Here is a 13,523-nt window from a genome sequence, read left to right as displayed (position 1 = left end):
CGAGCCGGTCCAAGAAAATGACGGCTAATTTTTGGGGGACGATTTAGTCAGTCGCACACGCGAGGAAGCATGGAGAATGGAGCGGAACACAGAGTCGATTCGATCATACACCTTAGTGTAAGTATCGATATGCTTCTGCAATAAAGCAAAATTAGAGTTTGTAAATAATGCTTTGGTTTAACGTGTTAAAGTTTCTGTTTTTTGTGTGCAGAGGCTTTGTATGCCCGAGTTCCTAACGTGGCGCTGTTTCACTGTTTGAAAACGTCTTTCCGTTTGGTGGCCTTATGGGGCCTGATGGTGCCTTCATGGTACGACAATTGTCGTATTTTCAACTACCACGCCATACCGAAGAAAAAAGAAATCTAGAATACTCGAGAAAATCCTCCGCGTAGAGTTAATGAGATATTTGGTAGTTGGTACAATTGGAGATATAAATATATTCAACAATAGGTTGCAGTTGCCTCACTGTTACGAGTGTCCAACTGGACTGGAGAGATTTGAGAGATCGAAAATCCACTCGTTTAATCTCGAACATTGAATGCAACACGAACAACGCGTTGTATTGCTTCGACGGAGAGACAGCTTTGATTTTGACGTGGTCCGTAAGATTACTCGTTCCACCTGATATGCATATTTACTGACAAAGCTTTATTTTTATGCTGTATTTGTACCAAATATTTGTATCGTAAATATACTAATGGGCAAGTACGGAAGCCGTTTTGCTGGCGCTTTAAATCACGGAAGTGCGTTGGCTCGCATCTTACAGCGGGCGATCAAAAACATGCTGCTACTGACGTTAGCCTGTAAATAGACTATTATGTCGCTAACTTGCTAACCCGTGTGTTTTCACGAGGCTCCTTTAGATGTCCGACTGAGTTTTGAATGATTGTGTCAACGTGTCTCGGCTTGTAGTGAGTCAAACGCGGCTGTGATGCGCGTTGCTGCCTTGTAACATCACTCTGTAGGTTAGCCAGGAGCGGCTAACTTCCAAAACATCCCCTGAGTGAGTCACTTGTTAGAATTTCAACCATAACGTCATGATAAGCGTTTAAAAGGAAGCATGGAACACCAGACTTGTATTTTGGAGGAGTTGAAGCAGTTTGTGGTGGATGATGCTCCTCCAACAGTGTACTACATCCCAGATTTCATTAGTGAAGATGAGGAGACCTTCCTCCTACAGCAGGTCTACAAGTCACCAAGAACCAAGTGGACCCAACTTTCAGGCCGACGACTCCAGAACTGGGGAGGCCTACCGCACCCCAAAGGCATGGTCACGGAGAAGATCCCGGATTGGCTCCAGCAGCACTGTGACAAGATTTCCTCTCTCGGGGCGTTCAGTGGGAGTACGGCCAATCACGTGCTGCTGAATGAGTACAAGGAAGGTGAGGGGATCATGCCCCACGAGGACGGCCCCCTTTACCACCCCACCGTCACCACCATCAGCCTGGGCTCTCACACGCTCCTCGACTTCTACAAGCCCGTCGGCAGCCTGGACGCCGACGCCCCGCAGACGGAGGAGAGCCGCTACGTCTTCTCCCTGCTGGTCAAGCCGCGCAGCCTCCTGGTGCTGCAGGATGAGATGTACAAGAAGCTCCTGCATGGCATCCAGGCCTGCGGCGAGGACACGCTGACCGACAAGGTGCTGAACCTGCACGCTGCCGGGGCTCTGCAGGGGGAGACGCTGACCCGCGGCACCAGGGTGTCGCTGACCATACGGCACGTCCCCAAAGTCCTGAAGGCAAAGTTCCTCCTCGGAAGGAGATGAGGAAGGAAGGAAGGAAGGAAGGACACTACTTAGACCTTTACATACTCTTAAATCTAAAGTCTTAAACCTGTTTAGGATGATCGATGGCTCAAAACTCTTAATATTGACTTAATGGTGAGATAGATTTGACTGAAGTTGATTAGGTTGTTCCTGTCTTCTATCCTCTTGTATTCTCACTCCACATCTTTTTGTCTTGTTCAGCTACAGCAAAAGCGACACACACGGCTTCATGTAGTGCCAAATCCAAATGCTGGCACGGCGTCGGTCACAGCTGGCGAGTGGTATTGTGTGTTAAGTTCAACGAAGAATCCAAACTCCAGACCTGCTCTTCGTAAACAATGAGTGTTTCTAAAGGCAGAAAAGGCCTCGGCCACCTGCACCTACAACAACACGTGACCTAGTGGGAGAACACTGACCCAGATGTTGCGGTTCAGACTGAGACTCGGCTATCAGATGTGTCCCGTTAAACAGCTTTGTACCGCTTTTGATTCGGCACTTTGTTCTGAAGCAAAGAGACCAAATAAAAGCCCTCACACATCAGCTGCCTTGTGACCTTATTGTGTGTACGAGGCCTGAGATCCTTGTCTGCCTGATAAGCTGTCACAGATTCAAAGTTATGTCCTGTGATATAAAGAACCGGAAACTGAAAAACCACATATTAAAACTGTTGCTTATAAAGTTTCAAGTAACAAATTTATATCACAATAAATGCTATGTCAAGGAAGTTGCCAGCCGATCAAACTCAAACCTATGACAGACGCCGGGATTTGCCATCAAGTGCTCTTTCCTGCAATTCTCCTGACTTTGTTCTACATTGGTTTGTATTTGTATTTGACAGGAAGACGCCAGAACAATGGAGCCGCAGGCCAAACGTCCCAGAAGCTCTGTATGTGACGCAGACCCCTGGGTGGCTTATCCCGTTCTGTCGGATGAGCAGACGCGAGAGACCCAGCTCATAGAGGCGTTCGCCGCGCCGATCGTGGACAAGAAGGAGACGTCTCGATTGGTCCGGGAGGTGAGCGGCCTCTACCCCCTGCCGGGCCTTCAGTACATCAAGAGGGTGCGGGCGTGCAAGCAGAAGGGCGTCAGGCACCCGCTGGAAATCCTGCTGTGTCTCTGCAGTGACGCACCAAACGTGGACACGGATGAGACGGTCAGCATCGACTCCCTGCTGCCCTCAGGCAAAGTTAGCACCGGGTTAGGTGAGCCGTTTGTGGTCCGGGTCCCCGCTCACCCTCCATTGACCCGACCCCAGTTTGAGCAGGCGAGCAAACACTGGCCCACGTCCTTTCACGAGGACAAGCAGGTGACGGTGGCCCTGAGAGGGGAGCTCTTCAGCCTGCCTCAGATGGGCAGGATGCAGGCGCACATGGAGGCCGCTCTGACCGCCGCCAGGGCCGGGGGGACGTCGGGGTCTGAGGCAGTGGGGGCCGTGATGGTCGACCCAAAGCTGGACAGCGTGGTGGCGGCGGGTCACGACTGCAGAGGCGAGCACCCGCTCCTTCATGCAGTCATGGTCTGCATCGACCTGGTGGCTCGGGCTCAAGGCGGAGGACGGTATTCCTTTGACAAGCACCCTACTTGCTTTGCAGCACCCAGCTCCACCTCAGATGCCTCCCATAGCGAGCCTGATGCAGAAGAGGGCAGGCAGGCGTACATATGCACCGGCTATGACCTTTATGTGACCCGGGAGCCGTGCTTGATGTGTGCCATGGCGCTGGTCCACTCCAGAATAGGCCGCGTCTTCTATGGGACCGCCTCTGCCGACGGCGCCTTAGGGACCAGATATAAAATCCACACACAGAGAGATTTGAACCATCGCTTTGAGGTCTACAAGGGAGTGTTGAGCAAACAGTGTGAGGATCTGAATGGATTAGAAGGCGTCCACGCAGGAAGTTGCAGTTTGGAGTTTGTGACCAGAGAACAACACTCAGTCAGCTGATGTCTCCATTTTGACTACAAGAACAATCCTGTTTTCCTCAGAATGAATCAAAATAAAGTTTTAATCATTGTTTATTCCAGTGAGTGTGTGCTGACTTGAATCATAAGCTAGACGAGAGATTTGAGGGCACAAACATTTTAATTATGTGAGCAACTAAAGACTGATGTGAGCTGTGGACAAATGAAGCAGTACTAGCTGCCATGGTGATAGCAAGATGTTAGTCTAAACACAAATGCTACATGGATATTAAGTTTGTAGTCAGTGACACTGTAGACCTGCATCAGTAAACACATCTGCTTTAAACATACACAAAACTGTACAGTGATACACTTCTGCCCCAACTGATTGAGATACAAGAGAGAAATGGAAATCATGCAAAAAAACAGTATGACTTCATTCATCACAAAATAAACAATGAGCCACAGGCTCCTACACTTAGAAGTAAACTTTTTGAAAAATACATTTAGGACAATACTGTGGCTAGAAACACACTCGTACTCAAGTCTTTGTCACTGTGTGAAGTGATGGAGAGAGAAGAGAACAAACACTCAAGCAGAAGCCTGCCTGCTGACCCCTGGGCCAGCCGGGGTCCAGCAGCCAGAGCACCTCACACTCACATAAGTTAGTAATGCATACGGCATCCTCTATACATGTACTTCTTTAAAACATCTCATCTTAATGACTGACATTTACACAAACTGTACACATCGTACACACACACGCGTGCGCTCCAGCTTCCAGGCTTAACTTTGACGCACAGCACTTGATGACGGCTCAATACTTGTTGATGCCAAACACTCTGACTCCGTGCAGCTGTGGCAGCTTGGGGATCAGCACAGTCAGAAGCGAGGCTGTGTTTATCACAAAGTGAGCTTTGTCGTACTTTGTGTAGAAACTTGCCAGGAAGTATCTGTGGAGCAAAACGGGACAATGCATTGAGATGACATGGCAGACAGGCTGGGGTTAGACTCTGTGACCGTTGTAAAGACTGAATCAAATGACGTGTTATACATACAGAATGATGGGGGAGATGGTGAAGAACTTTCTAGATGAGGTGAACTGCACGCCGTAGTCCAGCTGCTCCCAGTGTGTCAGCAGTCTGGCTTTGCCCTGGTCTGGAGTCTCAAAGGGAGTGCCCTTCACCGCATGCATGAAGATGTACATCCCCTGCAAAACAACAAACCAAGCAGCAGCTAGTTAATAACATGGAGGTGAGAAGAATCTGTACCTGTCAGCCAACAATAAAGCAACACTCAATCAAACTAAGCAACTTTGTTGTTGGTAATTCATTGAGTTTGGAGTAGTTGTGGATATTAGAAACCCCCATTTTTTACATTTGGGAAAGAATTTGTGAGTTTGTCGTGTTCTCACTGTCGGTTATTGGATCGCTGCTCTTTGATCGTGTTTACTGCAAACTAAGAACAGGACCTTGGCAAGAAGTCATTTCTATTTGCCTATCAGCTTTGAACAGGTCGTCTACATTACAGAGGGAAACATAATAAATTCAAAACACTGACAGCCAAGTCACTGGTGTATTGTGTGAAACAATAGGGTGTAGTTAATGTTGCTGTTATTGTTTACAGGCTTCCTTATTGCCAACAGCTTCAAGTCTGCGCTGGTAGATGAAGTCACACACATTGACCCTGTTTCTTTAGTTGAGGTTGGGCGTGTAAACAGACACCAGACTGGCCTGCAGACCTGATGTGAGGCGGGGAAATCGTCATAATAGGTCACCTGTCAGCGTGTCACAAGGGAAGCTTCCCCAAAATAGAATTCAACAACTTCACAAGCTCATTCAGCACAACACACACACACACATACACAGATAAAGTTTTCTAAAATATACTGAGATCAGCTCCATCAGCAGCTGTCTAGAGTGCCAGGATGTTACTTACAAAGTTGTGTATGACATTAGTCAGCGTCCAGACCAGGGGCACGCTGAAGACAGGAATGCTCAAGAGCACAATGTGAAGCAGGCCGACGCCGAGGGCATAGGTCAGCCAGATGCCCCGACTGTTCATAACCTGAGTGTTTGGGTTCACCTCACTGTTCGCCACACCCACGTTCATCTTGGTCTGTGGAGACAAAACGCAACAGGATTTTAACACCATGCCTCAGTGGAACAACAACTACTAGTATGTGTGAGCACTTTCTAAAAATGTGAGCCGATTGTTGCAATAAACCCTCCAGAATAGACGGAAAATTTCCCAACTGTTTGGCGATACATTGCACACTTGCACTCTGACCTCAAACTCTGATAACTAAAAAAAAAACATCTTGCGTAATATTAGTCAACTTTGCACTGTGGCGGACGTGCAGTTGCCACACACACACACACACACATTCTAGAACATGAACAGAGCTAGGAGCCGTTAAAGGAGCAGCCACATTTTTCCCACATTCTCAAAATCAGGGAGCTAATGAAAATCAAACTTTAATAGCAAATGTAAGCCTTTTGAAACTGGTAACAACCTCCAAATGTACCAGAGCTGATAAGGAAGATGCTGATGTGGCTGGTTCATATGAAGACTAAATTAGTCAGAAATAATTTTAAAAGAAAAACACACACAAATTATATTAGGCCATTTTACACATGAGAGATTTATCACAACAAAATTGCAATATACTTACACTTTGGCCCTCTGATAAGCTGAATAACAGTGAATCAGTGAGTGTGTGGAAATAAGATTGAGCTGATGTGATCGAGTCCCTCTCAACTTCGCCTAGTAAACTACAGTAATTTGTGAAACAAGTTTAATTAAGTTCAGTTAATAGGTTAAATGCTTGCAATACTTTGGGAAACACTACTAAGGGCTTTGTCTATTTGTTGGCCAATTTACCTAGCAATAACAAACTCACTAAACTGTCAGAAGAACTTGTTGTGTCTGTAAAAAAAAATAAAATAGAGTTGAGGAGACAATACGGTGAATTGACACAAAACAGTGTTATCTAATGCAGCTTTAACATTAGCTTACCTCTGCTGGCTAAATGTTGTAAACAAGGTTGCAACTGTTTTCGTTTTCAGGATATAGTCAGATCCAAAACCAGCCTATTCCCACACCCAAGTTGGTCATTGTCATTGCGAGAATGAACCGATGTTGCGTTTAAGGTTCAGAGTGTGAACTAAAGCGTGTGCACGGTGTGGAGCTACGTACTTACAGGCAGCAGCCGAGCAGTGAGCGTGATTCAGGGGCGAACCGTTACCGGGAGAAACGCTTGATCCCCGTGTTGATGTGCGCAGGACTCGGCGCAAGCAGCACGTAGACGGAGCCGAGCGGAAGTGTAAGTGGAGAGGAATTTCATCCCCGAGTTTGGCCTTTCAGGCAACAACAACAATGGTATAAGATAAAATATCTAAATATAAAAAAGAACACTAGGAACGCAATAAACAAGGGGTTCTTATTCTACGGTCAAGCATGCCTTCCAATCAGCGCCACGACATCTGTAACTCGCTTATTCTGGACTTTGTGGTAAATGGATTCGAAACGGAACTTGGAGAAGTTAGCGCAAGGATACACAAGTGACTACATCCGTTTCCCAAATAAACTGCAAAGTTAGCGTGAGGATGCACAAGTGAAGATGTCTGTTTTTCAAAATGAGCTAGTAACACAAAGTATACGAAACCTAATCCAATGACTGATAAATCTTAGGTTACCTGTTAAAGGAGTAATTTTAGAGCTTGTCTGTATTTTTTTGCTTATTTGTCTGGTTATGATTGGAGCAAACAAGATGTCAATCAAAAAGTGCATAATAATTATATTAAAGATATTAATAGACGAGAATATGCTGTACAAATAGAAATGTTGACTTCTTGATTAATTATCTAATAATCAGTATACAGCACAAATCATTATTGACAGCACTAAACGTATCTTACATTATGCTATAATGATGGCATCGCCTTGTAAAGTCAATCGTTTTGGGGGGCACAGTTTTCCGTATAACACCCTACATGAATATGTTTCTAAAATAGTCTCTCAGCTTCTAATTGGAAAAATTAGAAACATAAAATATTTAATGAAAATGCTTTCTGAGGCAACTCTTTTTTCACAACATATTCTTATTTAAAACAGCTTAACAATAAGCATGCATTTATTCAACATGTTTTCGATTTTTCTTAACAGAGATGAAAATGTAAGTAAGTAATATGTTGTAAGTAATATATGGTTATACACATGAAGAAAGAAGAGAATGATATCGAAATGGAAGAGAAACCTTTGCTGCTACTGGTGACATCACTGTGACCCTGGTATTTAGATGACGTCGCTGTTGTTTGTAAGATGAAGATATTACTGTAAATTTTCAAGATGGCAACTTATTCCATCCAGTATATTAATTGCAAACAAGGTCAGATGAGCTAAAAAGGAGTCTGTACAGAGCAAGCACTGAAAAGAACAAAGGAAACAAGAAAAACAAAAGGAATAATTAAAGAAAAGAAAAAAGAGAGCTAAACCCAGCCATCCCTTCTCACACACCCCATCCTGGCTCATTTGGAACAAATAATACAGTAATACAGAAAATAAATTTACAGTATATACACCATTTAATAAAGAAGCCTTTGGCAGAACCTGCAGATTTGTAAAGTATGACATGAAAGCTGGCAATTTGTTTAAATGAGGAATATTAGTAAGAAAGAGAATTCAACATTATCAATATATATATATATATATATATATATATTCAACACTTTGGTTTGCATCAGAGTCTGCAACTATATTTTTTTCATCAAAATAACATTAGTAAAAATGTAATTCTTCATAGATGGTTTTTACAACCAAGACCAGTTGCCTGAGAATTAACCTTCCTTGGATCTCTCTATTGCATTTTGTTTCTAACTAAAACCACAAGTTACTGGCTCCAGCTCTACGTTACACGTACATTTCTGTGCTGGTATTTCACTGCATACAGGTGTACCACACACAAATCGCCTTCTTCACTCATAGGTTTGCCATACTCATGAATATGACTCCAGATTGTGATCACTTTTAAATTGTAAAACCTCAGGTAAAGGTTAACCATATACATTAAGGAGTATTAATCAGGCAGGATCACCATTCATTTATTAAATAATTAATATTGAAATGCCTTAGGTCATTGTTAATGGGTCATCGTTAATTGATGAAGATCTTTATCAAATATCGTAGAGGGATCAAAACATATTGTAATGAATATTTTTTGCCCATATCACACATCCCACATTGTTTCATTAGAGTGTTGACTGGGCTCCATGGGTGTAGGTGCACTCACCAGCAAGCTGTCCTCCAAGGCCTCTGTTTCTGTGTCTGTATTCTGAGATGATTCAGCAGAGATAAGGAGGAATTGGCTGGATTATAAACTCTTGGCTGGTTAGGGAACTGAGAGCAGGTGTGTGTGTTGCTGACTGTTAGGACACTTATGATTATCATGGAAAATCACCACACATGTAGCACAAGCTGAACAATCAAGTGTTGATTTTCTTTTACAGTGACCAAAGGGATGTATGTGACATTGACAGAAGGTTATGCTATTAACAATGAATTCACACTATTTACATGACTTCATTGTGAACACACGGCAAAATAAACAAAATCCCTGCTGAACCAATAACACCATCTTACCTAAACAAACTCAAAATTAAGTCTCAGTCTCAGAGTGTTACTAGCCAGACTAGCAGTATCAGTGGCAGAATTGCCATAGATACAGGAAAGCGTAAAACTAATTGTTGTTAGGTTCCACTGTGACCATCAAGGTTCTGTTTCACCTCACATTATTCTGCAGGGTTTAAGTAGCAAAAGCAAAGGGGCTAGCTATTCAGATTAGTATTATCATTATTATATCATAATTACTGACTTATCCTTGTTTCATCATAGATATCTCCCAGTCAAGAGCAGAGCAGCCCATGCAGCCACAACTGAAGATCTTCCCTTGAACCTATCAAGGGGATAGAAGACGGTGCTTCTCTAAAGACTGGTATAATGTTAATAATGTGTATAATGTATATAAGTTTTCATTTACAAAAATATGCAGCAACAGAGAAATAAAGCTGTATTGAACAAAATTGCAGGCCAGTGTGGTATTTTTAAACTTCAATAGGCTTGTTCCCAGTAAATGTTTGGTTCAGTACTATTATGGTACAATACTCCTTCACATCAAGTTTTATATTTGTCTTTTTAAGGAAAAGAACAAATAGTCTATTGGAAATACAATGACTTGACTAACACATATACAGATACAAAACACATTAAAACAGGATTCTTGTGGAACTGTAAGTCAACTGTACCATTATTAGTCTATCTAGCCTTTATACAACAACAGCGTCATACGGCGTTCGATTTTGGTTGCCCCCCCCCCCTAGATTTTCAGTGGCCCCATCTGGCCCCCCCCTGGGAAAAATTTCCGCAGGCGCCACTGGCAGTGAGCAAGAAAAAGTTTCACAATGTAATATGGTCTGTCTGGATGAATCCCCCATTCCTTTGCAAGCTAATCCTCCTAAAACACCGCCAACTGGTTCCTGTGTAAAGTCACAGGTCACATTCTCTTTCAATCAGCCCTATTAAATGCATCATGAAAAGGATAGAGGACGGCATCCATGAATGCACATTGTTATTCATTGTTAGTCAGCTGATACATTTTATGTTTTTTCCAAATTCAACTGAAATATCAAAAGGGTGAATGAAGAAAACGTTGTTTTTGGACGTTTGTGTTAGTCATGGATTGTCCATAATAGACATCGTGTTTTAGCACAAGGCCCCTCACAAGTGTTGCTTGGTATCACAACAGCTTTGGCCAAAGATGAGCTGAGTGGTTGTATTATCAGATCTGCAGGTGTGTTTTTGACACCCAAGTGAAGAGACAAACAAAGCTGTCAACTGATTACCACCAAGTGGTGAATTCAGTCAGGATCAGGGCGAGACTGCTGAATAGACCTGGTTAAGAACAGCTAATGAGGAACATCTGGCAGGCCCTTGTCTGAGAAACTTTCAACTCCCACCTCTGGAGGAATTATTTTGCATCCTGAGTGAAGCAAGGCACATGAAACATTTCAAAGCCCCCATTGTTAAAGCAGCCACACTCAGCAGTGGTCAGAAGGTCATCAGTGCCTGTTTTACCTCAAGGCAGAAATGAGCGCCCACCAGCGAATGTTTTCATGTATTCATTCCTGATCATTAAAATTTACTTTAAACTTGCTTGCAAGTCTAGGTTTCTTTGATTTTTTTCATGTTATGAGACACATCATTTTACATATATTATAGTTGTATACATCATTGTCTTTATGATAGTCTTACAGAACAAAGGTTCAAGTCTAGAATAACACCAGTATTATAATATATAACTCAAACTGTCAACAGATCACACTGTATTACAGCACAATTAACTGCTCTGTAGTTGAGTTGTTAAGCTTATACTTGCAAATAGGACACTAACAATACAAAATACAAGAAATATGGAGTGAGCTAAAAATATCGTGTGTAAAGTTGAAGTTTCACAATGTAAGATGGTCTGCATAGGGGTACGTTGCTGGAAATAAGGAAGCTTCTGCCAGTGGTAATTGATCTACAGCGCATCTGCACAAAGAATGTGGATATTAGAAATATTTTGCAGGTATCATGTCTGTAGCAACATAAACTATCAGCTAAACAAATGACTCTGCTGTCAAGTTTGGCTACGTCACGCACACCGTAACATTAAGTGATGTTAGCAGACTAGCAAGCAAGCGCCAGATTTGACAATTGCCGCCGAAAATAGCCCCAATAAAAGGCAAAAATATAATGTTTTCATGACGAATTAAACATTTCTACGAATGTGAATGACAGGTGTGCGTGTGTGTCTCATTCGCGGTGTGAGCGTGTCTATCGAGCCCCACTTCAGCAAAGTCCACAGCATCTTTTCACCGGACTTTACGACTGCTAGCAGGCTATGCACAGAGAAGGTGAAGGAGCTCCATAAGAGTAAACTGAAGAGGATTCAGTCCAGCAGACACCACACACTCTCTGTCATCTCACGAAACATCAGAACAGACTAAATGTATGTGAAGTACAGATGATATGGGAACTACAGGGAATTCCCTGAATTACAGGGAATGTGAAGGGACACACCTTTTCCTTACAAATCCTTACATGAATATGTCTCTACAATATTCTCTCACCTTCTAATTGGAAATGCAGCATGAAATATTTAATGAAAATGCTTTCTGAGGCAACCCTTTTTTGGCAATATATTTTTATTTATTACAGCACAACAATAAGCCTGCAGTTATTCAACATGTTTTAGATTTTTTCTAACAGAGAAGAAAATGTAATTAAGTAATATGTTGTAAGTATTATATGGTTTTACACATGATGAAGGAAGAGAATGATATCAATATATTTGCTGGTAGTTGGTACATCACTGTGACCCTGGTATTCAGATGACGTTGCTGTTGTTTGTTAGATTAAGATATTTCTGTACATTTTCAAGATGACAACATATTCCATCCAGTATATTTATTGCAAACAAGGTCAGATGGGCTAAAAAGCAGTATGGACAGAACAAGCACTGAGAAGAACAAAGGAAACAAGAAAAATTTAAATTAAAATTAAAGAAAAGAAAAAAGAGAGAAAGAAATCTCCCGAAACCCAGCCAATCCTTTCTCACACACCCCATCCTGGCTCTTTGGGAACAAATAATACAGTAACACAGAAAATAAATTTACAGTATATACCATTTAATAAAGAAGCCCTTTGGCGGAACCTGCAGATTTGTTAAGTATGACATGAAAACTGGCGATTTGTTTAATGTTTGTGGAATTTTAAACCAAACTTGGACCTATTCCTCAAAAATCAGCTTCTAGACTCTTTTACTGCATATAAATGTCCTAATTCTGTTTCTTATTTTGGACAAATTGAAACCATACATGACAGGATTGATAACAGGTGGAATAAGGAGAAAAACTATGGACATGAAATTCTGGAGGCTTTCTGACAACAAAGTTGTGCCTAATCGCATGTACAACACATCAAAAAGGGCCGAAACAACAACAGTGATCAAACAAAATAAATGTGGCATACATGTTTGCATAAATTTCCTTTTATTCTCCCTGGATGTTGCACATTTTCTGAGCAGATGCATGTAAGAACAAACAATGAAAACAATGTGGACAAAATAAAAAAGGTAATTAAAATATGCAATCACCATGTTTGCTAAGGAGGCAGAACAGGCCAGTTTACCAATTAACCCATTGATACAGTATAACTTTGGTATGTGTGAACCACATAATCTTGTTTGTAATGTGCTTATTGTGCTCATAAACAACATATAATGAGGTATGAGCCAAGAAATAAACACAGAGAGACAAACCCTTTGTTTAGTCATCACAGTGTGATACACCAGAGGTCTACATATTGCCACATACCTGTCATAGGCCATGAGAGCTAGAATAGAAAAATCAGCACCAAGCGAAGAATGAATGACAAAACCTTGAAGAAAGCATCCAGCATAAGAGATAACATGAGAATGAGAGAGGAGATCACTGAGGAATTTGGGGTAAAAGGCTGTTGTCCCATAAAGTCCATTGATGCACAGATTACACAGGAAAATATACATTGGCTCATGAAGACTTTTATCCACAATGATTGTTGAAATAACAGCCATGTTTACCAGCCAGATCACAGAGTAACACAATGAAGTCACAGCGAAGAGAATGCGTCTGTGGTTTGTTGTTTCATTAAACCCTGACAGAGTAAACATTGTTACCTCTGAAACATTATCAATCATATTGAAAACTTTTGATGTTTTTTTGTTTGATGTCATTTGAAAGCTATATAGACAGGAACATATACAACCTTCTCTGCTGCTGGA

At 42.1% G+C, this 13,523-nt stretch overlaps 4 protein-coding genes across 6 annotated transcripts; 2 read left to right on the top strand and 2 right to left on the bottom strand.

Annotated features, from left to right (window-relative positions):
- Positions 1 to 8: 8 nt before the first annotated feature.
- adat3 (adenosine deaminase tRNA specific 3) lies at positions 9 to 3,786 on the top strand. Of its 2 annotated transcripts, none has more exons than XM_076155778.1 (2): positions 9 to 117; positions 2,604 to 3,786. In XM_076155778.1, exons 1-2 carry the CDS (start codon positions 70 to 72, stop codon positions 3,705 to 3,707), a joined length of 1,152 nt encoding a protein of 383 aa, XP_076011893.1. In that variant the 5' UTR covers positions 9 to 69; the 3' UTR covers positions 3,708 to 3,786. The 2 variants fall into 2 exon arrangements, with proteins under 2 accessions (XP_076011893.1, XP_076011883.1); XM_076155768.1 differs by lacking the exon at positions 9 to 117 and adding an exon at positions 143 to 598.
- Positions 564 to 2,264, top strand: alkbh6 (alkB homolog 6). The gene has a single exon (XM_076155790.1). It carries the CDS (start codon positions 1,061 to 1,063, stop codon positions 1,763 to 1,765), a length of 705 nt encoding a protein of 234 aa, XP_076011905.1. The 5' UTR covers positions 564 to 1,060; the 3' UTR covers positions 1,766 to 2,264.
- A 40-nt stretch (positions 3,787 to 3,826) lies between the features above and the next one.
- Positions 3,827 to 7,210, bottom strand: ormdl1 (ORMDL sphingolipid biosynthesis regulator 1). Of its 2 annotated transcripts, none has more exons than XM_076155813.1 (4): positions 6,863 to 7,210; positions 5,603 to 5,782; positions 4,723 to 4,874; positions 3,827 to 4,617 (listed from the first exon to the last, which is right to left on the bottom strand). In XM_076155813.1, the coding sequence occupies exons 2-4, from the start codon at positions 5,774 to 5,776 to the stop codon at positions 4,482 to 4,484; spliced, it is 462 nt and encodes a 153-aa protein (XP_076011928.1). In that variant the 5' UTR covers positions 5,777 to 5,782; positions 6,863 to 7,210; the 3' UTR covers positions 3,827 to 4,481. The 2 variants fall into 2 exon arrangements, with proteins under 2 accessions (XP_076011928.1, XP_076011918.1); XM_076155803.1 differs by having other exon boundaries at positions 6,867 to 7,208.
- Positions 7,211 to 12,512: 5,302 nt separating this feature from the next.
- On the bottom strand, positions 12,513 to 13,442 carry LOC143005532 (olfactory receptor 4S1-like). The gene has a single exon (XM_076157005.1). It carries the CDS (start codon positions 13,437 to 13,439, stop codon positions 12,513 to 12,515), a length of 927 nt encoding a protein of 308 aa, XP_076013120.1. The 5' UTR covers positions 13,440 to 13,442.
- Positions 13,443 to 13,523: the final 81 nt, after the last annotated feature.

The sequence above is a fragment of the Genypterus blacodes genome, unplaced genomic scaffold (genome assembly GCF_046128005.1).
Source record: "Genypterus blacodes isolate CSIRO-AG114 ecotype Tasmania unplaced genomic scaffold, CSIRO-AGI_Gbla_v1 ptg000008l_1, whole genome shotgun sequence".
In the NCBI taxonomy this organism is placed as follows: domain Eukaryota; kingdom Metazoa; phylum Chordata; class Actinopteri; order Ophidiiformes; family Ophidiidae; genus Genypterus; species Genypterus blacodes.
The sequence above is the reverse complement of the archived record's forward strand: the minus strand, read 5'-3'. Positions and strand labels throughout refer to the sequence as shown.

Coding starts and splice junctions, on each gene's coding strand:
- adat3 (XM_076155768.1), top strand. CDS start 539: ATGCAACACGAACAACGCGTTGTATTGCTTCGACGGAGAGACAGCTTT. Junction 599..2,603: donor ACAGCTTTGATTTTGACGTG/GTCCGTAAGATT, acceptor TGTATTTGACAG/GAAGACGCCAGAACAATGGA.
- alkbh6 (XM_076155790.1), top strand. CDS start 1,061: ATGGAACACCAGACTTGTATTTTGGAGGAGTTGAAGCAGTTTGTGGTG.
- ormdl1 (XM_076155813.1), bottom strand. CDS start 5,776: ATGAACGTGGGTGTGGCGAACAGTGAGGTGAACCCAAACACTCAGGTT. Junction 4,875..5,602: donor CTAATGTCATACACAACTTT/GTAAGTAACATC, acceptor GTTGTTTTGCAG/GGGATGTACATCTTCATGCA. Junction 4,618..4,722: donor ACCATCTCCCCCATCATTCT/GTATGTATAACA, acceptor TTTGCTCCACAG/ATACTTCCTGGCAAGTTTCT.
- LOC143005532 (XM_076157005.1), bottom strand. CDS start 13,439: ATGATTGATAATGTTTCAGAGGTAACAATGTTTACTCTGTCAGGGTTT.